This window comes from Pyxicephalus adspersus, chromosome 11, assembly GCF_032062135.1.
Source record: "Pyxicephalus adspersus chromosome 11, UCB_Pads_2.0, whole genome shotgun sequence".
Classification (NCBI taxonomy): domain Eukaryota; kingdom Metazoa; phylum Chordata; class Amphibia; order Anura; family Pyxicephalidae; genus Pyxicephalus; species Pyxicephalus adspersus.
In genome coordinates, this window is record NC_092868.1 from 2,522,471 (window position 1) to 2,546,436 (window position 23,966).

The following is a 23,966-nucleotide window of genomic DNA, read 5'->3' on the forward strand; positions in this document are numbered from 1 at the left end:
GCGTAGGGCAGCTTTAGGATATCGATGCAGTGGGGGGCATTCCTGGGATTTGGGGGGCAGGTTTGGGAGGGCACCTCTTAGTTTTGGGGTGTAGATCTAGGGATTCAGACCTTGAAATTTTGGGGTGCAGTTTGGTTTAAAGGTGCCATAAGGGTGTAAATTGATGGATCAGTGTTTGGGGTTGTATTAAGGGGGTATCAGCCCCCCTTATTTTGGGTCGGTCTAACCATTACCCCTCCTTGCAGTGACACATCGTAGCCGCCATGCCTAGAAAGAAGGTGACAGATGGAACCGGAGGCCGCAAGCGGACGGCGGGGAGGAAGCGGGACCGGGACGAGTTCAGCAGCGATGACGATCTGGACCTGGACGGCAGCCCTGGATCTGACGGGGGCCCTAATAACAAACGGGGGGCCAACAAAGGCGGAGCCAAATCCCAAAGCGGACCGGCTGCTGTGGTTGTTACCGAACCAGAACACACAAAGGAGAAGATAGTAAGTGACCCCGATATGAAACCTTTACAACCGTTTATTAAATATTCATCATCGTTAGCTAGAGGCTGATAGGAGGCGGGGCTTGTACAAGACATATAATTTACATAATATATTGTTACGTGTGTGCTGGGAACACGCCATTAAAACGTTACTCATACCTATTATTGCATTAGCAATGAGTCAGTCTGGGCCGAGGGTGACATGTGGGGTGACAATGGTGCTCCTCCAGTCACTGTATGGTACAAACCCATTTCTGATCCACCATGACTGTAAGCCGGGGTACAAAGTCAGCTCCATAAAAATGGGACTGTATTTATAAACTTTTCACCTATCAATTCACTCCTAATATAAGTTTATTTCCTATTGTGACACCTGTGCACTTCTTGTGATTGGCCACTAGGTGGCAGGACGAGTCATTGTTTTAATAGGAGACCTGTAGAGAGATCTGATCTTTCAGCAAATTTCAGAGGAATTGACTGGGGGAATTATTTATAAGTAAAGGCCATGGGGTCACCGGTTTGGTGTGGAGGAACTGAAGTGTCCTGCACAGATCCCTGACCTCATCCCTACTGAACACTGAATGGTGAGCCAGGTCTTCTACTCAAACATTAACACCTGACCACACCAAATTCACACATATACCCTCCAATATCTTGCGGAATCTTGTCTATCCTCAGGGGAGTTCTAACCATACCCTACTGTACTGGCCGAAGATTTGACTTTGATATTCTATTTCTTCCAGAAACTTGAAGGCTCTAAAGCTAAGGGGCAGCTATTGATTTTTGGAGCAACCAATTGGGATTTGATCGGACGTAAAGAAGTGCCTAAGCAACAAGGTAAGCAAGATGAGCTCTGCGTTGGCTCTTCTGGGTGCTGAACTCAGTCATACGGTACACCCAGCTTCTGTGGAGTCACCTTCAGCAACTTATTGCATATTGTAGTTGTGATTTCTCTGGAAATGATCTGTCCAATCAAAGCAGAGTTCAAATATATCATACATACAGAATATGAACGGATACCGAGAACTACACATGGGGTACAGGACAAGAGAAGTAGTACTGTGCAGAGTCCATACATACAGAATAAGAACAGATACTGAGAACTACACCTGGGGTGCAGGACGAGGAGTGGTACTGTGCAGAGTCCATACATATCTCCCCACCAGCTGCGTTGGTTCCCCTCTGCTGGATATTGCAAGCGTAGACCCCCTCCCCCCATCCCCATGGATGGGAACCAAGTCAGGAAGTATGACTGGAAGATCTGAAGTCCTAATAACTTGGCACACCAGACTCCACCTTGTTACTAAAATATCTTCATTTGGGTAAACCGATCCCATAAATGCTTCCATATGGCAACTAAGTATTACGGAACTGAACTCAAAATACAAAAACTCTTTGTGTGGCTCTGCTTTGCTGTAAAGCTTTAGAACCTGAAATCTTACAATTGTTCACCAAGTCCCCTTTCATTATATAGAGACCTCTACTGTAACACAAAGGATGCTGGGAAATGTAGTCTGCCATGTGTCACTGTAGGGATCACATCTCTGATTGGCCCTCAGACTTTAGTTTTGTATCTTTAAGTGATTTTTTTTTCTTTCTAGCTGCCTATCGTAACCTCGGTCAGAACCTTTGGGGTCCACACAAATATGGATGCCTTGCAGGGATACAAGTACGAACGGTGGCGTCAGGCCCGTGTGCGGCTCACAGCCTGCTGATTACCACAGAGGGGAAGTTGTGGAGTTGGGGTGAGTAGAGCTTGTTCCTTTCCAAGGTCCGTGTTCCCCCAGCCCCTTTTAATTGGGTGAACCACCCGGATCTTTTCAGCAACCACCCGGCTGTTTTTGGGTGGTAAATGAAGAGTTGGGTCACAATACAGAGGACACCACCCGCATACAATTACTTCCCACCCAACTTAAAAAAATTCTGGGTTGAGCACTGAAGTTGGATGGGCAGTAGCTGTAGGCAGGCAGTGATCGCTGTATTGTAAACCAATTTTTTTGTAAACACCCGGGTGGTTACTGAGAACTGCTGAAAACTAAAAAGTTTCGGGGAGACCACTGCACCGTGTCACCTGTTGTGTGTCCATTTGGCACAGACTGTGCAATATGTGTCAGTAAGTGTCTTTCCTGCAAGATCTGCTGATGTACTAAAGGGTATTTGAAATCATTGGCTCTTTAGACTTCTCTGCAGATTGTTTCTCCTGCATGTAATAATAAGAAAACATCTCCCCCTCCTTGTTTGTTACTCCCCCACCTCCTAGATTGTAAGCTCTTCTGGTCAGGGTCCTCTCCTTCTCCTGTGTCACTGTCTGTATCTGTCATTTGCAACCCCTATTTATTCTACAGCGCTGTGTAATATGTTGGTGCTAAACAAATCCTGTGTAATATTAATTGTGTGGTTTATTTCAGGGCGTAACGAAAAGGGCCAGCTGGGACATGGGGATATAAAGAGAGTAGATTCCCCGAAGCCTATCGAGAGCCTCCAGGACGAGGTGTTTGTACACGCTGCTTGTGGTCGCAACCACACCTTGGCATTGACAGGTAAGCACCGCCCGGCTATATACCCCACCAATTGCTGGGAATATATAAGTCACACACAATCTGATGGCAATTGTTTGTGTACATTTTCTAGCATCTCTCAGCTTCTCATTCTTTTGTTGGCAGAGAATGGATCTGTATACGCCTTTGGGGAGAACAAGATGGGTCAGCTTGGCCTGGGGAACAAGACCGATGCCGTCTGCAGCCCGACTCTGGTAATAATTAATTCCCATTAACTTCCTCTTTATACCGCGTGATTACCCGACACTTACAGCAATCTGTCTTATGGGCAGCATGGTTGCTCAGTGGTTAGCACTCCGGCCCTTGCAGCGCTGGATCCCAGGTTAGAATCTCAGCCAGGACACTATCTGCATGGAGTTTGCAGGTTCTCCCTGTGTTTGTGTTTCCTCCCACATTGCAAAAACATGCACTTAGGTTAATTGGTTTCCCTCCTAAACTGTCCTTAGACTGTAATAATGACATATGACTATGGTAGGGACATTAGGTTGTGAGCTCCTTGGAGGGACAGCTAGTCGCATGACTATGCACTTTGTACAGCGCTGCATAATATGTTGGCGCTATATAAATACTGTGTATTATTATTAATCTGTCCTTGATAGATTAGTGGTCCACCAAGAGAGCAATCTGTCTATTTTGTTTACAAAGGATAAGATTACCAACCTGAGTTGTAAGTAGACCTGATGTTAAGAAGAGGGATATAACACACAGGCTTTTATAGGCACAGCATGTATATTAAAAGTTTAAAGCTTTATTAATTTTAGATAATCCTACACAACAGAGCTCAACTGCGCTAGGTCTATCTAACAGTTTTACTATGCTAAGGTATACATCATAGGTTTAAAAACAAGTGTCTGACAACGTCAGCAGTATCTCTAACCCGACGCGTTTCACCCTACTGGGCTTCCTCAGGGGATTTAGAGACCTTTGAAACTATAATAATATACAATACCATCAGTTTAATTCAACAGTAGTATCTATGAATAGATTCATCAGTAATTCACATCAAGTATCCATCATAATGTTGATACTCTCAATAAAGCATCATTTACATTATTATGATTTATTCAACAACATATATGCAATATACAGAAGTGTGATAAACCGACTTACTTGATGCTGATGCATATGGCGATAGAAACACAACAAATAGTTCTGGTTGCCCAGCTCCTTATGTTAGTACTAAGAAGCTTGGGGGATCTAAATAGAAACAAACGTTATAGGGGTAAGGTGGGGGGGTACAAAGGATTGATCTGTAGTTGAACCATCTGAAGTTTTAGGTAACCCCCCTGGCATTCTAATTCTGTCCGTATTCTCATGCAAAAAGCGTTACATTTTTTTGCATGGAAATTTATTTTACATTTTAGGCCTTCAATTCTTAGGCATAGCTCACCAAAAAATGTCCAATATTTAATAAATTTAATAACAAACGTAAAATAAAAAAACAAAGGGTGCAAAAAAAAAATGTAATCTAAACTTTACAGTAGCATGTATATTATATATATATATATATATATATATATATAATAAAGATTTCTTTGTATTGGACTCAATACAGCTATTTTGTAATGAATCCAATACAAACTATACAAAATTATTTGAATTTCCCGACACATGCAGCGACATCACTGGGAAACCCCGGAGATCGTCCTTGCATTTGCCGGCTGAAGATCGGAGGAAGAAGACGTGTCCCTAGGACCTGCAGGAACAAGGTAAGTGGGTTTTGTTATGTTTTTGTGATCCCCGTGTGTGAATCGTGATTTTTGCAAGTTAAATCCACCACTCACACTCGGGAATACCGCTAAGGGGGTTAAGGTAAATGTCATTTGCTTACTTTGGCACCAACAATGAATGGAAATAGCTTAACTTGGATGTAAGATGATAATACCGAATACTAATCGCCTCTTGGTTTAGGGATTACTGGTACATGGAGTTGAATTGAATAAATCTACAAATTGATGAAAAGAAAGATATTGCTTATTTTTAAATTAGGATAGTGGTGATAGATATGATTTAGATTAGTGGGCTTAAAAATAAATGCCATTGGGTTAATGGTACGTACTGCAGTCTTTTATTTGATATTATTTAATTACGTTCGGATCAAACATTGCAAAATTGTAATTCAGTCTATAATAACGTGTATTATAATGTGTTAATGACAAATGCCTAGTATCTCAGAATATTAAAAGGGATTGCTAGAGGGCATTCCTGTAATACTTTTCTTATAAGGAACCTTGGACCTGTCATTTATTCTTCAATTCATCTATGTGTAATCTCTTCTTCTCTACATAGATCCTGTACAATGGGCAACCCATCACTAAAGTGGCCTGCGGGGCCGAGTTCAGTATGATCATGGACTGTAAAGGAAATCTGTATTCGTTTGGTTGCCCCGAGTATGGACAGCTGGGTAATGGGAAATCTCTGCTTTTCTTTCTAATCCCAGTCTCTAGTTTTGTTCCCCTTGTCATTTCCTAATTTATTTTATTATCCCCAGGTCACAACTCTGACGGTAAATATATCGCACGGGCACAGCGAATTGAATACGACTGCGAATTGGTCCCACGCAGGATTGCCATATTCATAGAAAAAACCAAGGACGGCCAAATTCTCCCCGTGCCCAACGTGGTGGTGCGAGATATAGCTTGCGGCTTGAACCACACGGTAAGATTGTCCTGCAAAGGTGCTTAACCCCCTAATGGTAATCCCGAGTGTCACTCGGGGTGGATTGTACGTGCAAAAAAATATAATCCTGAGTCACACTCGGGTTCACTTAAAACTTAAAAAAAAAAAAACCTACTTACCTTGCTCTGTCGGCCTCCTGCAGGTCCTGGGGACACGTCCTCCTCCTCCGATCTCCAGACGCGAAGTGGGGTTTCCCGGTAACGTCGATGCGGGCAGGAGGAGCGGCGGGAAATTCATAAAATTTTGTATTGGATTCAATACAAAATAGGTGTATTGAGTCCAATACAAAGAAATCTTCATATTATTTATATATATTATACATGCTTCTGTACAGTTATATGTTTCACAATTTTTTTTGTTGGACATATTTCAGTGAGTTATACCTAAGAACTAAAGTCTTACAATGTAAAATAAATTACCATGCAAAAAAATGTAACGCTGTTTGCATGGAAGTACGGATGGAATTAGAACACTAGGGGGTTATTGAACAATGCAGCATGCATGGGGATCACATGATGAAGGCCCCACAATAAGGCACTGCTGCCATCTTGCTGTAGTGCAGATAACTGCAGCTTTATATAAACATTGATGGTCAGCTGATTCATCTAGTTATGTAGCACTTACATGTTTGCAAAGTGTTGGCCTCTCTAGGAACTAATAGGTAAGGTTCTACCCTTATTTTTTAAGGCCATGGTGGAAGTAAAATAATCATCCCAATGACAACATAAGGGATTGAAAAAAATTATATTAATTCAAAGGCAAGACTCTGATATTGGTTAATTAGCGATCTGAGCTCTTTCTGTCCCAATATCTATTCAATGCTGAGTCCTTACCTGAGGAAGCAATTCTCATTCTGATAACTCATTATTATATTTATGGTCATGTGAGGGGGTTACATGCAATCAGAAAGCCTTTGACATGAAGCCCAGCGGGTGAGAGGCAGACTGGTTCTCTTTAAATGTTTCTATTGTATGACTATTGATCTGATTATGCTTCTTCTTTTTCTAGCTGGCTCTGGACTCCCAGAAACGTGTCTTCTCCTGGGGCTTTGGGGGCTACGGACGGCTGGGACACGCCGAGCAGAAAGACGAGATGGTCCCAAGACTCGTGAAGCTGTTTGATTTCCCAGGCCGTGGGGCCTCCCAGATCTACGCCGGAGCCACCTGCTCGTTTGCAGTCAGTGAGATGGGTGAGTAGATCCTTTATAATATAATATTTTCATCCATTCTGCAGTACTGTGTGGCTCCGTCACCAGCACTATGGCTACTGTCAGTGCTATTATTATCACACAGTATTTATTTAGCATCAACATATTACACAGCGCTGTACAGTCCATAGTTATGTCACTAGCTGCCCCTCAAGGGAGCTCACAATCTATGTCCCTACCATAGTCATAGGACATTATTACAGTCTAAGGTCAATTTTGGGGGTAAGCCACACAAACACGGGGAGAACCTGCAAACTCCATGCAGATAATGTCCTGAGATTCGATTTTGGGACCCAGCGCTGCAAAGGCCAGAGTGCTAACCACTAGGCCACCTTTCTATAGCAATAAGTCAGTTTATATGCATTTAGATTTTTCTTTCTTGGCTGTGGATCAATGTCTCAGTAATAATTTTATCTGCATTTATCTTCTAGGTGGTCTGTTCTTCTGGGGAGCTACAAACACCTCTCGTGATTCCACCATGTACCCCAAAACCGTGCAGGATCTGTGTGGCTGGAAGGTTCGAAGTCTGGCCTGCGGGTAAGTACATGGTGTGGTGTGTTTAGCTTGGCAGTGAGTAGAGAAGGTTGTGTTGTAAAGAAGTTAACAGTGAGCAGTGCTCAAGCCAGAAATTATTTTAAGCTGGGTGGGAAGAAATTGTAGGTGGGTGGCAGCCCCCATATTGTGACAAAACTCATTTACAACCAATCAAAAACAGCCGAGAGGCTGCTGAAAGTTGTCAGGTGGTGTATCCAGCTGAAAGGGCCCGGAGAGAACACTGGTGGGGCGCTCTGGACACTGTGTGCATGCAGGTTTGGTGGAACCTCCAGCACCATGTAAAGTTTCCCTCATAGTTTGGCGCCTCCAGGGTCAGCCAATGTAAGTTTTTACCTTTAATACTTATTTGCATTATTTCTGCAGGAAAAGCAGTATTATTGTTGCAGCGGATGAAAGCACAATCAGTTGGGGTCCATCACCGACATTTGGAGAGCTGGTAAGTCTGTTTTCTTTTTTGGCTTAGCCATTATTATTATTATTATTACACAGTATTTATTTAGCACCAACTTATTACGCAGCGCTGTACAAAGTCCATAGTCATGTGACTAGCTGTCCTTCAAAGGAGCTCACAATCTAATGTCCCTATTATAGTCATATGTCATTAATACAGCCTAAGGTAAATTTTTGGGGGAAGCCAATTAACCTAACTCCATGTTTTTGGAATGTGTGAGGAAACCGGAGTACCCAGAGGAAACCCACGCAAACCCAGAAGAACCTGCAAACTCCATGCAGATAGTGTCCTGGCCGAGATTCCAACCTTGAACCCAGCGCTGCAAAGGCCAGAGTGCTAACCACTGAGCCACCATGCTGCCCATACAATAAAGCTGCAGATACAACCTTCTTATATATAATTTCCCTCCAGCTCTGAATAGACTTTTTTTTTAAATGCATGCAGAGCTGCACCTTTTTTTTGTATTACTGAATCATGTTGTTTTTCCCCAGGGTTATGGAGAAAGCAAAGCTAAATCCTCCACTACGGCTCAGGAAGTGAAAACTTTGGATGGTATTTATTCCGAACAGGTAAGACAGGATATTTAATGACCTTGTGTTAGTGATAACGCCCCCTGCTGGTGCACTGATTGTATAACTTGCATCTTCCAGGTTGCCATGGGCTATTCTCATTCTCTGGTGGTTGCACGTGACGAAACCGAGCAGGACAAAGAACGTCTGAAGAAGCTCCCAGAATATAACCCACGCACCCTGTGATGTCTGACGCCCTCCTCTTCCTCTCCCCCCCCTCCCTTGGTGACTCCGTACGGTGCAATGACGGCTGACTGCAGCACCGGCGGGGTTAAGGCAGCTGAATCTACCCCGAGGGTACCGGATATCATTATGCATTCCTTCCCGACTCCCCTCTCACCTTCACTATCCCAGGAAATATTTTGAGACTCACGCACTCGTTTTCTGTTGCTGCGTCTCTCAAAGAACAGGAGGGATCGACCTCCGGCCAAAAGAGCGCAGCGACCGGGTCCTCCCCTCCGTCATATGCTGCTTATATGACCTCTACGCATTTTTCCCTGTCCGCTTCAGAGACGGCAGGGAGAATCCCCCTCCCTTTTACAGCAATTGCCTGATGCCGATGAAAACAGCCAATCAGGCGGCTTGGCCTTGAGTCCCGGGAATCGGTGCCTTGCCATTGAACGTTCCCGGCAGCGCTGAGCGCACTCTTGCTGCACTTCCTGGTGCCTTTTCCGACGTGTGTGGTCTGCGGTCACCGCACCTCACATTCCACTTAACGTGTTACCAGCCTTGTTACATAGCCGTTATCAAGCTACTTTTTTTTATTTTAGGGTTTTGTTAGAAAGAAACGTGAAAAAAAAGGAGAAAAAAAATTTCTGGTTATAGAAAGAGTTTAAGTTACCCGTCCTAAAGCATCCTCGACAAAAAAAAACGGCTACCACTTAGCACCGAGGGATGCAGGGCTAGCCGCCGGGAATGGGAAGACTGCACTTGCTCTGGGCAGTAGGGCCCACCTTGGTTTTAAAGAGGACCTTCCACCCGGCTGTAAAAATGGGTTCCGCCTTTTCTCTGGAACCATTGACACTTATGCTTATCTGCTGCCACTTCAATTATTTACAGGTGGATTCCAGCTGATGCATCGCTGTATGAGACTTGCAGCGGTCCACCAACAGGGGGCAGCACAGGATATGTAATCCTTACATAGAGAAGAAATAAGCAAAATAAAAAGTTGTACATGCATTACCTCTACAACAGGTGGAAGGTCCACTTTAACCTGTTCCAGCACCGTACAGATAGGCAATAATCCGATACAATTTTGTAGCTGAACTGCAGTGTCCCTTTCACTTGTCCGCACACTCGTAATCATTCCAGTAGCAGCGTACGGTATGCATACCATTTATTTTCCTTTTTGACGTCAGCGCTGTCTACGCATTAACTGTAGAGATTTGTGGCTCCCCCCTCCCCTCAACCAAGGACGACCACGTCTCATTCCTGTGGCTTCGACGTTCGTCACACAGCTGGGTCTTCCTACGGTGCTCTTGGTATCCCTAGTCGTGGGAGGTTACAGGGTCCACGGGTCGCTGTTTCTTTCTGTTTTTTTTGTTTTGTTTTATATTTCTCAAGTTGGTTGTTTGAATAAAAGACGTCTTTGTGTACATGGTTGAAGTTCTCTGCTTGTTACTCGGTTGGAGGTTTTTATTGAATTGGAGTAAATTTAAAATGTTTTTTGCTGTTTCAGGTTCCATTTGGGTAAGTCACACGTCAAGGGTCAGGGAGAGGTTATTGGTTGGTTCCCCATAAAGTTCCTGGCTGGTGTCCCCATGTATCTCCTGGGTGCTCCACCTCCTATGTTCTGCTGCTGGTAACAAAGTGAAATTATCTAGGTATGGAGGAACGTGTGACTTGCTCAGCTTCCTTCAACATCCCTAGGGTATGGCTGCACAGGTGCCCAGCCTAATGTGGGGGTCAAAAAGAGTTCCCAGCCCCCAATAAACTGATTAGGGTCTTACAGCTTTGTAAGAAGACAGATAGAGGGTTGAGGTTGCTGGGAGTTCCTGGAGCAATCTATGTCTCTGGTCAGTATAAGTGACCCTCTTTTTGACTATCTGTAAGGGTGACATTCTTCCCAATGGCCAGCAATGTAAGAGGAATTCTTCCTACTGATCACCACATTTATACTGTGAGCTGTGGGTATAGAAGAGGTTATTTCAAGGGTTCCCCCATGTTAAAAAGTTTGTGAAACACTGCTATAACCTAACAAAGCTCCATTGCTGTTGTAGTAAGGCCAGAGCGATAGTGTGCTGCTCGCCCTACAGCAGCGGTAGCCAACCTTTTTGGTCCCATGAACCACTAAAATTACCGACGCCTTATCACGGGTGCGTTGGGAGTCTGTTGTCAATCAAAGAGGAGGAACCTCCCCCATAGTGACATCATAACCCCACCCACTCTGATGGGAGAGTCGGCAGGTTGTGTCGTGAAAAAGCCCATCCCTGAGCCTGGGATTTGCATGGTGGACGTGGACCGCGGCTCTAGCCAGTGTGTCCCCCCAGTGCACCGACCAGAGTTGCGGATCCCCAAAATCTCCTTGCTGACCACCGGGTGGCGACTGCTGCCCTATAGCATGTACACAGGAAGTGAAAGGGGGTGGGGGGGATCATGGGCACCTAGATGGATTAGAGGCTGGGTCCAAATATATATATATAATTATAAATATGAAATTAAATCAAATTCATATAGAATTTACATGCAATTCTTTGTTTTCACCACATGGGTGCAGTAGAGCACTAGATAACCAATGTCTGCCTATTTGCCAATCACTGAATTTTCCAATAAATTGGCCTCTAGTCCAAGCATTAGAATAATTCTTATTTTAATTTGTTTGCACTGTACAGAAATATTGATGTGTAAATGATCTGGGAAAACAGCTCTGTGCAGTTTTTTGATTGCATGGACATCCTATGGCAGGCAAAGTTGTATTCTGTGACCTTGGACATAAAAACTTAAAGTGGAGCTCCATCTTAAACCTGTGGGTGATAAGTTGGAACCTCTGTGTGTTACTTCCCCCACCTCCCAGATTGTAAGCTCTTGGGGCAGGGACCTCTGCTCCCCATCTTTCACTGTCTGTATCTGTTGGTCATTTGCAGCCCCTATTTAATGTACAGTGCAGCATAATATGTTGGCACTATATAAATCCTGTTTAATATCTTTCCTGTTATGGTGTATCTTTATTACATAGAGATGGTTGTCACTGAAACAGGAAATAGAAGAGTAGATTACACCAATAATGTTTAATAACAAGGGAGCAGCTAGATCCTCTGAATATCCAATGGCTGGGTACCTGTTGGAAGGAGTTTCTCATTTGCTTGAGGTTCTTGTAACAAGTCATCCAAATCGGGAAATGAGGGAAAACCTTGACACCATTACTGACCTGTATGGATTTGACTGATATGAAAAGAAACTCTCACTGATCATTAAGTGCCCTCTAGGGGGCAGTAGAGGTTCCTTTGTGCCACTCAGGTCAGACTAAGTGACGCCAATGATCTCTTTGGTGTCACTTAGTCTGACATGAGTGGCACTAACTGCTCATTGCAGAGAAACGTTGATCTAGATAATGGCTGTAATAATGCAGCGCTGGTGGAAACTTTGCAGCTCTGTTGAAAATGACACCAATGTGTGACGATCCCTGCATATATATATTTTAATTTGTAAAATTTATCTTAATTTGACAAAATAACTACAATGTGCAAAAACCCCAACTATTCACAGCTTTGCAGAAACATTTCCTGTGTAATAACTGGGCGGCTGTGGTCAGAATATTTTATTGAACTTTCTGTGACCCAGCTCAAGACCCATTTCCAGCAAAACTCAGTGGCTGTGGGTACTGGTCTACAGATCACATGATCAGAGGTTGCATCAAAGTTCTTCATTGGGTTTCATTGAGGTTCCATACAATTGACACATTGCCAGGTTCTATAAATTCTGTCCGTTGTTGGTGGAAGGGTTATGGTTCATAAACCCACCACTTGAAGCTGAAAGGTTTCCTGACCACGTTGGTGCCGCAGTGGATCTCTCCGAGGTATTTGTGGTAAGTGTCGAAGTCGTCCAAGAAGTAGCAGGTTAGGCCCAAAGGTTCTAGCAGGGAGCGGACCTTCTCCTCTAAGCAGCACATCCCGTTAATCTTTGGGCCGAATGGCTTAGGAATGCCGAGATTGTTTCCCAGGACCAGCATGTTGACCTTCAGCAAGAAAAGAACAAAACAATGTTTAGAGTGATAGTTTGATGGCAAAGAATTGGAATTTGGAGGGCAGTACGATTGATAAAGGGGTTAGCTTGGATGATATCTTGGCATTGACTACTAGTTCCTCTTCCATTTATGGCTATGAATAGATTTATGTGCATGGTGCCCGCCATGTTTTTTAGCTATAGTCCTGGAATGCTGTCTGTGCCCACCTTGGGGAGACTTATTATTCTGTTGTGTGACCTGGGGCGGCTTTGGAAGTTTGAAGGTGTAGATGCCCATCTGAATCATCTCAATGGTGTCCACCATCGTATGACTTTGTAATGACCAAAGCACATGGAAGAGCTGGAGGTTGCTCCATACTTGGGTAGGTCAGAAGCTTGGAAAAGGACTTTGCTGATAACTTACCGTGGCTAGAGAGCTTGGCATCCACCCATTGGTTCTGTCCTTGTGCCCTATATACCACCAGGAGTGAGACTGGTGACATTCTCCTTAAATGTTGGACAAGCCATTGGGATTGGGGCTGGTGGAAGAGGAAGATGGAAGCTCTGTGTGTTTGCCAAATCCTCCCCTAGACCCCAATGGGTCTCGATGGAAATCAATGGCATTCACTCACCCCCTAATCGTACCCCAGTAAGAGGCCACCATAGGACCAAACTTGCCTTGGAGTGCTAAAGGGTAAGTTTTTGGTGTCGTTGGACAATATGACGCATATATACTCATTGTACGAGAAGTGTTGGCACTCACCATGTCGGGAAAATAAGACTCGGCATCTTTCTTGGGGGAGTTGCATTGGTAGAGCATTGGAATGTCAATGATGTTGGCTTCGGTCAGCCCCAGTTCCTTCTTCATGATCTCCCTGTTAATATCAATGCACTCCTAAGGAATAAAAAGGAAAATGGTCAGGTCACCTCAAGGTCTACTTTCCTGGCACAACACGGTGCCCAACACCAGACAAATATTTGTGTTTGGTTTAGAAGCCGCCAATATTTACCTGGCAGAACTGGGAAGAATCCATCAATGATTCATCGGCTAAGATATCATCTATAGTTAATTTGTCTTTCTCCACACCTAAAACAACAGGGCAGCCAATCAGTTTAGAGACTTTGGGTGAATAGTATGAGGTGGGAATGGTCAGCACCCACCTTCAAACATGACGGCGCTTCCATAACCTTCCTTCTTCTTCTGATTGAACAGATCCAGACACACCTTGGGGCTTGCTAGTAAGAGACGGAAACCCTACAGAAGAATAGGGACAGAATGGACCAATCAGTGGGAGGCTATTTACAGATTCACTTCTGCAGTGTGTGAACGTGGGGGGCTCGTTGTTTTCTGTACAGCACTGCAGTGAATGTCGGAGCTATATAAATGTATAATACTAGTGTGTGACTGTGAGGGGACATTAGAGTGTCAGCTCCTCTGTACAGAGACTGATGGGTCTCTGTACAGCACTATGGTATATGTCAGAGCTATATAAATGTATAAGATTAGTGTGTGTCTGTGGGGGGACATTAGAATGTCAGCTCCTCTGTACAGAGACTGATGGGACTGGCTCAGTGTTCTCTGTACAGCACCATGGTATATGTCATAGCTATATAAATATACAATAATAGTGTGTGACTGTGGGGGGGACATTAGAGTGTCAGCTCCTCTGGCGCTGGCTCTGTGTATCCCTCCTCTTTAGGCTGACGTACCCTCTTATCTGCAGCTGGAACAAAGCTCATGAATTCATCGATGTGGCCCACTAACAGCCAGGTAGAGTAGAGCTGGACCGGCGCTTGCACCAGCTGGGCCTCCAGGAAGTCTGTGATCACCTTGTTCATCCGCAGCTTTGGGCTGCAAACACACAAATATTGTATATAAAAGAAGAGACCAATAAACACAGATATGATGATGATAATAATAATATGATGATGAAGATATTAGAACAATGGCGGTTTTGTTCCACACTACAAAAAAAAAGAACCAATGATCCAATATTGGACAAAGCCGTAGTTTCCAATTGTGACCCCTTATTTATTGTACAGCACTGCGTAATATGTTGACGCTATATAAATCATGTATATTAATAATATTTGTGTGGATGAGCTGTGAGAAGGCTTTGCAGCACGCTGAGCCATATTGTTTGTATTGGCAGAGGAGTCACGCCCACACTTGATGCTTAGATCACTTTTATGACAATGATCATTGTTTTACAAGCAATTACCTGCCCATCAAACGATTGCTATGAATCCCTGCAAAGTTTTATTGCTGCATAAAAATAATTTTATAAATTTGTAATGAAAAATATATGACAGCGAAATAAATATGGTGTTCAGCTTCTGGCCACTGTGGACACTCTTTGTGCTCCATTCTCTATAAAGTTATATAGAATTCAATTTCACCATGAGAGAGGCAATTTTTTACTGTGAATTGGGAAACATTAAATTTGGATGTAGTTGCCCCCCTGGGGTGTTTGTGGGGGACCCTTGTGGCCAAGGAGGGTATGGCAAAGTGTGAAGCTCCATGGCTATGTCTGCCCCTAGTGGAGGTAACATCTTGCGGTTGGAGCACTGACTTAGGTCCACCATGCTGGGGTGTTTGTGGGGGACCCTTGTGGCCAAGGAAGATATGGCAAAGTGTGAAGCTCCATGGCTATGTCTGCCCCTAGTGGAGGTAACATCTTGCAGTTGGAGCACTGACTTAGGTCCACCATCCTGGGGTGTTTGTGGGGGACCCTTGTGGCCAAGGAGGGTATGGCAAAGTGTGAGGCTCCATGGCTATGTCTGCCCCTAGTGGAGGTAACGCCTTGTGGCTGCAGATAGGTGTCAGCCCAAGTTAAAAGGGTGATTGGAAGAGCTCCATAAGCTTTCTACGGGAGATGTGGATCTGTCCTTGAAAAAAATATTTTCCTAAAACTTTAATGAATTTGTCCCCACTTAGTATAGGTGGCCGGAGCACTTACTTCTGCAGGCTGCCGCCATAGAGGATCCTGCCCAGAGGATAATTCTTCCCACTGGCTGTCACCGGTGGGCTGACTTCCAGATTTCCAAAGGAGTCCAGGGTGTCGATTTCATCTGGGTTTGCTTCCCGAGTCACATAACCAAAATCTGGTCCCTAGAGAAGGGAAAGCTCCATGTTTAGGCTGAAAGTTGTGGCCATCCATGCCTATTCTTATGCTATTAGGAGGACCTGTCAATGCTATGAAATAATCCCAACATATTGGTATACTGGTTGGATTGGATTGCATGGCTAGCAGGAGAGCCATGGCTATAGAATGATACAAAACCACAGCCATAAACAAACTGGTTTCCCATTTGGCCCTTCTGTCTCTACCAGTGATGGTGACATGCACAAAGATCAATAAGAGACTGGACAACCTAGGACAGGTCCTCTTTAGAATTAAATAATCTGCCTATCACAAGTGATATTAAACATTAGGGTAGACGGACCAGCACTTCCAAATATGGGAAATCCTTGAGTCCTCGGTCTCTTGGTGAGTCAAACACAACCGGAAAGCGCTTGTGAGGAGCCTCACAGTAGCCAAATTCCATTTCATCCTATGAGAAAAGAGCAAAGAATTAGAAATCAAGGCTTAGTCTGAGCCGCTCATATCAAAAACCTACTTTATTGTCTTTATGAACCCCCCAACCACAGGTGCTATGCTAAGCTGGTCCAAGTTCTCTCCCCTTCTCAAGCCTTATTTGGTATGGTCCACACTGGTCCCTCCTGAATCCTGTTTATTCTAAACTGCTCATAGCAAGAACCAAATGTATTGCCTTAGTGGTCCCACCTGGTCTCCCCTATTTGGTATGAACCACACTGGTCTCACCTGGTCCACCCCACCTGTATTTGGTATAATCCACACTGGTCTCCCCTATTTGGTATGAACCACACTGGTCTCACCTAAATCCAGTTCATCTTGAACTTTTTATAGCGAAAACCTTATGTGTTGTCTTAGTGGTCTCACCTGGTCTCCCCTTTTTGGTATGATCCACACTGGTCTCACCTGGTCTCCCCTATTTGGTATGATCCGCACTGGTCTCACCTGGTCTCCCCTATTTGGTATGATTCACACTGGTCTTACCTGAATCCAGCTTATCTTGAACATTTTTTTTAGCAAGAACCTAATTTATTGTCTTAGTGACCCCCACCCAACCATATCTTTGATGGAAAAAAATACTAGTCAGAAGTAAATCCAGAAGATGGATGTAAAAGATAAAACCCGACTTTAATGCCATCGACAAATTCCAGAATTACAAAAACCACAACCCACTGATTGCACTATTGCAGGGGCAATAAAAATGGTGGGACAGTAAACAAGTTTAATGCTCAGCTGATCCCTATTCTCCCACCTCACCCCCTTCTCAAACCCCATTTGGTATGATCCACACTGGTCTCACCTGAATCCAGCGGTCCCCGCGGTTCATACCAGACATACAAATGTTGAGTTCCGCCCGGGACTTTTCAACAAATCGCTTCAGCCGTTTAAGAAAATCTGCATTGTTGTTCACACTGCCGACAAAACGAGAAAGGTTACAAAATATCCCTAAGAGTATAACCATAGGCACAGCAGACTGTATAATAGCTATGGGGCCCAGGGGTAACTGACATCAAAGTGATTAACTAAGGACTACAACTAAGAATACGTCTGGATACAGATCATTTACAATTACATATATTGGAACGTCTATTTGATAGGTAAGAAAACAATTAATATTTTGAACCAAAATAGGAACTGCTTCAAAGGGGTCCCTAATAGATTTCCAATAGGGTCCCTATAAACCTGCCCAACCTTTCAGTTTATACCAAAATTCTAAGGCATTGGTGATCCCAGCAACCAGTCCTACTTGATGGTTACCTTTTTAGAAGATCCCCCAGATAGGGGAAACAGGAAGTAAAGCTCAGACCCTGGATGTGACCAGGACAAGACGTACGGTTGAATCTCCCCATTTAGGATACAATGATATTTGAATTGTGAGGGGCCTGGTAGGCTTAAGCATTCCTGAATTCTGAAGGTTTAGGGAGAGCAGGAACCCCGCAAATGGCTCTGTGCAGACTGGGAACGTCAACATTGAGGATCCTGCCATTGGAGATGTACTAGATAATTCTGGTCGCGAACATCAATGTAAAATAGAAATATCACTTTTTGGTGACCAGATCCTTTAAGAGTTGATGTCAATAGGTTTACATTTGCCTGGCACCAGTCTTAGCCCTGACCTTGTCAGTCTCTGGCTTTGTGCCACCAGGATGTATTTTAACCCAGAACTTGGTCGGCGTGTCCCGACAGATCTTTCTTAATTCCTTACCTTGAGCAGTTCAGAGATTTCCTGGGCGTGTCTGCAAACTACTCTATTAACCCCCACATATTCCTTGGTGGAGCCTCCAAGTTTTATGTCAGGAAAAACGTACACACAGTAAACATGTCTGCATTGGAAAACGGCTTCCAGAGACAACCTACTGCTGAGCTCAAGTTCGTAAGTTCAACATGGCACGCGACTAACATATTTTCTTGGAAGGTAATTAACGCAAGTAAAATTGACTAAATTGACCACTTTTGCTTCACCAAAATTTTGGTAAAATTGTGAAAATTTTGACAAAACTTTGCCATTGATTAACAAATTGTAGTAAATTGAGAATAGGAATTATAAGACTACCTCTGGCCAGTGCCCCTCTTACTCATTCACTAATTATTCTAAAGCCATTTTTTATTACCCCTAAACACCTGCTGCAGTATTCTGGATTCTTGGAGAATCCTGCCACTGGATGACCTATTGGAAGCATCTGTGGCTTCTAAGAAGTAAGTAGACATTAGAAGAAGGACCCTCATCCTTGAAGGATTTGGGGAGTCAGAGGGTCATGTGATCTCCAATTTAGGCCACCATATTTTGGGCATGAATAGATTTTTTTATACTTATTCAACCATTGGCCTACATTGGTTGGTGGCTTTAAGGTAGCTTTTGGTTGCTTAAGGCTAGTATGGGCAGTCAATGGCTCATCAGTTACAGAAGTTGCTTTACCAATCCTGGATTTGTTCTTTTTCTAAAATTTGATTAATCATTAGCTGGAAATGTAACATTAGTTACTAAGGAACCTTAACTCTAACTCTTATCTCTTTACATGGTGTCATCAAAGCTGTAATTTTGGTCACATGGCATTTATTTCATTCAAATTACACCTAAATGGTCTTCATTGTGGAGTACCAGGTTAATTTTGAAGTTGGTGATTTGGCTGCCATATTTGTTATATAAAATCACTCTGATCTCTACTCCATTGTATGAAGCAGTTTGAAGTGGATAAGGGCGCAGTTCTGAAATTTTAAGGAAAAGGAATAGGCAGATTTACTTGCAGACGTAGACCTCAATAGGCTTCTGGGTGTTGGGGGTCATGATCCATGGAGCCATTCTGAATACCAAGCTCTCGGAGAAGATATCAGCCTAAGAGATGACACAACACATACATTCACAATCTTTGTATATCCTTTGATGTTATTGTATGCCTAGCATGCTCTGGTCAGTTCTGTTATGTTAATAAGTGGCTGTGTCACTGGTTGTAAGTCACATTCTGACCCATAAACAGGCGATGACTCGCCCAACAACTAAGACATTCATATGATAATCAGAGGACAAATCTATATTTACTCACAATGCAACATGCTGACGAAGCTTAAATGGCACACGAGTCATCTCTTCCATGGAAGATTGATGTGTATTATGGAGAAAGAATGAAATAATAACTGTGAATGGGGGCAATTTTGTGTAATTCTGGTCAAGATGAGAACATGGGCCTGGGAGTCATCTCCATTACTTCCATGGAAGATTGATGTGTGTAAAGGAGAAATAATTAATTAATAAGTGTGAATGGAGACAATTTTGTGTAATTGTGGTCAAGATGAGAAGAATGGCACAGAAGTAGGAGTAGGATACAAATGGCAAAATTGAATTTCCAATAATATGGAAAATTTTCCAAATTACTGGAACTTCAATTTTCCTATGCTGTGTTCTTGTCTATGACATCAATGCCTCTTAAAGATCAGGAGTTTGTTCATTGAGCTCTTGGAATGGACTTTGGTGGCTTTTGAGAGAAGGTTGGGCTCTGCTTGGTTCTTGATGGCCACAGAATTTACGTTAACTATCCTGGAGCCATTCGTGTGCCAACAATTTCCATTCTTTGGCCCCATTAATTTATTTTGTGGGAAAAATGTGCTCTACTTCATCAATACTTTCCAAGAGATCCTGGACCTCTTTTTAGAAGACCTCCCCTCCACATGAAGACCAGTGGTGGTTCCATGTTTAATATCTGACTACTTACATAATCACTAATCCTCTGAAACTTGACTTTGATTTTAACGAGTCCAGAAAAATCGGCGTCAGGGAACTGGAGCCCCTCCACGTAGAATTTTATCTCGTCCAAGTTCTTGCGCTGGACCTCGTATGCCAGTTTTCCCATCCCAAGGACATGCATGAACTGGAATTCTAAAAATCAGGAGCACATACTGTATGTCATACAGATTTTACTTTTAAACCATTGTCTGAGTTAGATGACAGTGTGAAAAATGGGGGCAGGGTGGGTCGGGGTGACAAGAGAGTGGAAGTCTAGGTCACCATCAATTCTAGATATAAATGGTGACCATTGACATCAAGAAGACGGTCTAAGTTGGATGAAGGTTGTGGTCTATATGGATGGTGGCCACCAGTGGCTTGCTCAAAGAGGGCCAAACTTGAAACCCAAGCTGCTGAAGTAGTTTGCAGCTTATAGGAGGCGCACTTTGGCTTGGCATTGGGTAGACGGTACTGGCCGACCTCCAAGAGTAGACCAAACTGGTACAGCAAGAACTGAACCGCTAGTGGAAAACGGTGTTACTTGGTGTTGGGTCTTGGTGTTTTAACGACCAATGGGCCAACTCATTCATCCTCTACCCCCCAGCCCCAAAGTGCTCACATCCCAATATTTTAAGGCCTTGCAGTTGTGTGGTTTGGTTACAGAGGGACAGCCCAGAAAGCCTGAATGTGGCCCCAGTCATGACATCGCCATTCCCAAGTACGTACTTCCTTGACGATATACACGAAGTCTTCTGGAGTCACGTGAATCTATTTCCAGGACTATTCTGTAGTCATCAAAGATCTCATCGGGGCCCTCTGCTGTCAGGATCATCGGGGACATGTCCTTCACATCTGTCCGGGAGAAGAACCAACACAGCACAGAAAAAGAAGGTTAGAAAGCTCACATAAAGCTTCAGTTTATATCAGGGAAATAAAGTAAAATAATTCATTATATGTAATAAATGTATGTCAAATAATATAAATGTATTTACTAAAGCAGAGTACAAAAGCCTGACCCCCAACAACATGCTGGTGGTCTCTGTGCAGAGGTCTGACATGCCCATAACTGACTCATATAGCTTTGTAGTCAGCAAAGCTTAGCTATAGGCTGATTGGAGGGCTCTGTCTGTGACTCAGCAAAGGAGGTGGGGCAGACCTCTGCAGAGTGACCGCTGCTTCCATACAAAGAACAATTGTTCAATCTATCAGTCATAAGGAACAAAGTACCTGAAGCATTGGGTGCTCCCTGGTCCTCATTGTCTGCCATCCCGAGGCTGTTTCGGTCTCGGTCGCAGTTCACCAGCAGGATGGCCCCTTGCCCTTTGGGCCCCCAGCTCCATGAATCCTGCGGTGCAGCAAAACAGTGGTTAGGTTTTACATGTTTCTATAATGTTTGTCTCTTCTCAGCTCTTCTACAGAGAAGCGATATGCCCAGTTTTGGATTATTAAAGAGAACCAGTCATGACCAGACACAATGGTAATATATAATTATTATACCTGGAAATGTTCTTATAACAGATTCATGGGTCCCGTTGCCTTGCTTTGATTGGGGACAATTCTGAAACTGACAATCAGACCCGAGGTGCCCCCCTAATAGCCCGCCATCATAATAATAATACGTGCTGCCTCCCAGGACTGAAGTGTGCATAATGCTATCAATTACCAGGGCTGTGCAGATGTTCACTTCAGGGACCTGGAAGGCACAGGACACACAAATGGACTTTATTACCTTGTTTTTTATTCCTCTGCTAACAAAGCCAACTCTGTTCACATCAGCGTCCAGGGAAAGAGCTAAAACACAGAAAAATAGAGATCAGCTGGAGGGAACACGGTATGGAGCTTCTGTTCTAATCATTAGTTAGTAGAAGAGAATAAAATGGCACAGGAACTACAAGTCCCAGCACACTCACCCACACTTGTCACGTACAGCATGGCACTGCCCACCAGGTCATTCCCTGAGGTGTAATAGGAGACCTTAACCTGGAAGAGAAGAACAAAGGGGTAACAAGGAGGGTAAGTGTTAGGGTTACAGGGAGGGTAAGTGTTAGGGTTACCGGGAGGATCAGTGTTAGGGTTATAGGGGGGGTCAGTGTTAGGGTTATAGGGGGGGTCAGTGTTAGGGTTATAGGAGGGTCAGTGTAAGGTTTATGGGGGGGCAGTGTTAGGGTTACAGGGGGTCAGTGTTAGGGTTACAGAAAAGGTAAGTGCTAGGGTTACAGGGAGGGTCAGTGTTAGGGTTATAGGAGGGTCAGTGTTCTGGTTATAGAGGGGTCAGTGTTAGGGTTACAGGGGGGTCAGTGTTAGGGTTATAGGAATATGGAGTTGCCCCCCCCCACCCATGGTCATTCATATTGAGTTGCCTTGCACACTTTATGGATCAATATGGAGTTGGCTCCCTAACCCATGGTTATTCATATGGAGTTGCCCCCTCTATGGCCAGAATTATTGAGTTGGATGCTCTACCCATGGTCATTCATGTAGAGTTGCCCCCTTCTATGGATCAGTAGGGGTTGCCCCCCTTGGCCATTCGTAGGCAGTCGCCCCCCTCTTTGGTCAATAATATGGAGTTGGCCCCCCTACTCCATCGTTGGAGTTGCTCCCTCTATAACCAATATTATGGAGTTGGCCCCCATACCCATGGTCATTCATATGGAGTTGCCACTTTACAGATCAATATGGCGTCCCACTTTGCATCCCCCCCATCCCCTTACACATGGTAATTTATATGAAGTTGCCCCTTATGGCCCCTACCTATTGTACTGCGCTACATACTATGTTGGTGCTATATATAGATAATATTGATACACAGGAAAGCTTTACTTGTACATTAGAAGACTTTTATCAGATCTTTTGTATACAAAGCTCTGTCATGGTTTGATCTTGTACTTATTTCAGGTTTGTTATCTGCAGCTCCTATTTACTGTACTGCGCCGTGCACTAAGTTGGCGCTATATGTATAGATAATATTGATAATGATAATAATGATACATACTATAATATTAATCCTGTACATAAAATGACTTTGATCATAAATAAGATGTATTTTTGTATAAGCTCTGATTGGACAGATTTTGTTTGCATTTGTTATATATGCAGGTGTCTCATTTGCAGCCCCTAATTATTGTACTGCGTTACGTACTATGTTGGCACTATATATAATGATATATAAGAAAGCTTTCATCACACAAATATAAATTGTATGAATAGCATCGATTGGACAGATTACTGTCATTCTTTACACTAGGTAAATGCATAGTTCTGCATACCTGTAGCTCTTATTTATTGTACTGTGCTACGTGCTATGTAGGCGCTATAAATATATGTATAAATAAAAATGATACATAAGAAAGCTTTTATTATATATATATTTTGTATGAATGGCTCTGATTGGACAGATTCCTCTGCATTGCTTTGTCCTTGAGTAGATCTGCATGTCTGTAGATTCTTTTAATTGTACTACACTATGTACTGTGTTGGTGCTATACCTGTAAATAGATAATAATACATACGATACATAGAAAAACTTTTTTCACTTACATATTTTTTTATACTTAGCTTTGATTGGACAGATGCCTCCCTCAAAGTTTGTACTTTGTTATATTTGTAGCCCCTATATATATATATATTGTACTGCGCTACGTACTATGTTGGTGCTATGTATAGATAACAATTATATAAACCAAAACTTTCATTTTATATATATGTACTTTTTTACACTTAGCTTTGATTGGACTGATTTCTCTGTCTTATTTTGGCATTGTTTTTTGGGCAGGTCTGCATATGACAAGCTGCTTTTTTATGTACTACACTATGTTCTTTGTTGGTGCTATATATAGACAATAATAATACATAAGAAAGCTGTTATCATTTACATATATATATACTTATTATCTGATTGTACAGATTCTTTTGTCATAGCTTGTCCATCTTATATATGCAGGTTTGTTATCTGTAGCTCCCATTTATTGTACTGCACTAC

The 23,966-nt window shown here is 43.2% G+C and overlaps 2 protein-coding genes across 2 annotated transcripts in view; one reads left to right on the forward strand and one right to left on the reverse strand.

Annotated features, from left to right (window-relative positions):
- RCC2 (regulator of chromosome condensation 2) overlaps nt 1-10,104 on the forward strand; it is a 10,897-nt gene extending 793 nt beyond the window's left edge. Inside the window, exons 2-13 of the mRNA XM_072425444.1 lie at nt 246-491; nt 1,234-1,327; nt 2,092-2,235; nt 2,899-3,030; nt 3,154-3,242; nt 5,338-5,452; nt 5,540-5,706; nt 6,736-6,916; nt 7,366-7,471; nt 7,853-7,925; nt 8,432-8,509; nt 8,591-10,104. Coding sequence (XP_072281545.1) covers nt 264-491; nt 1,234-1,327; nt 2,092-2,235; nt 2,899-3,030; nt 3,154-3,242; nt 5,338-5,452; nt 5,540-5,706; nt 6,736-6,916; nt 7,366-7,471; nt 7,853-7,925; nt 8,432-8,509; nt 8,591-8,695 — 1,512 coding nt within the window. The 5' untranslated portion in view covers nt 246-263 and the 3' untranslated portion in view covers nt 8,696-10,104. The remainder of the gene's footprint in view (nt 1-245; nt 492-1,233; nt 1,328-2,091; nt 2,236-2,898; nt 3,031-3,153; nt 3,243-5,337; nt 5,453-5,539; nt 5,707-6,735; nt 6,917-7,365; nt 7,472-7,852; nt 7,926-8,431; nt 8,510-8,590) is intronic.
- A 2,026-nt stretch (nt 10,105-12,130) lies between these two features.
- Nucleotides 12,131-23,966, reverse strand: part of LOC140340334 (protein-arginine deiminase type-1-like) — a gene marked incomplete in the record, with an annotated part of 13,404 nt that continues 1,568 nt past the window's right edge. Inside the window, 14 exon segments of the mRNA XM_072425443.1 lie at nt 12,131-12,683; nt 13,434-13,565; nt 13,681-13,757; nt 13,832-13,925; nt 14,381-14,522; nt 15,631-15,782; nt 16,118-16,225; nt 17,069-17,180; nt 19,011-19,102; nt 19,977-20,140; nt 20,714-20,839; nt 21,215-21,332; nt 21,717-21,778; nt 21,898-21,967. Of these exon segments, the coding sequence (XP_072281544.1) occupies nt 12,450-12,683; nt 13,434-13,565; nt 13,681-13,757; nt 13,832-13,925; nt 14,381-14,522; nt 15,631-15,782; nt 16,118-16,225; nt 17,069-17,180; nt 19,011-19,102; nt 19,977-20,140; nt 20,714-20,839; nt 21,215-21,332; nt 21,717-21,778; nt 21,898-21,967 (1,683 nt within the window).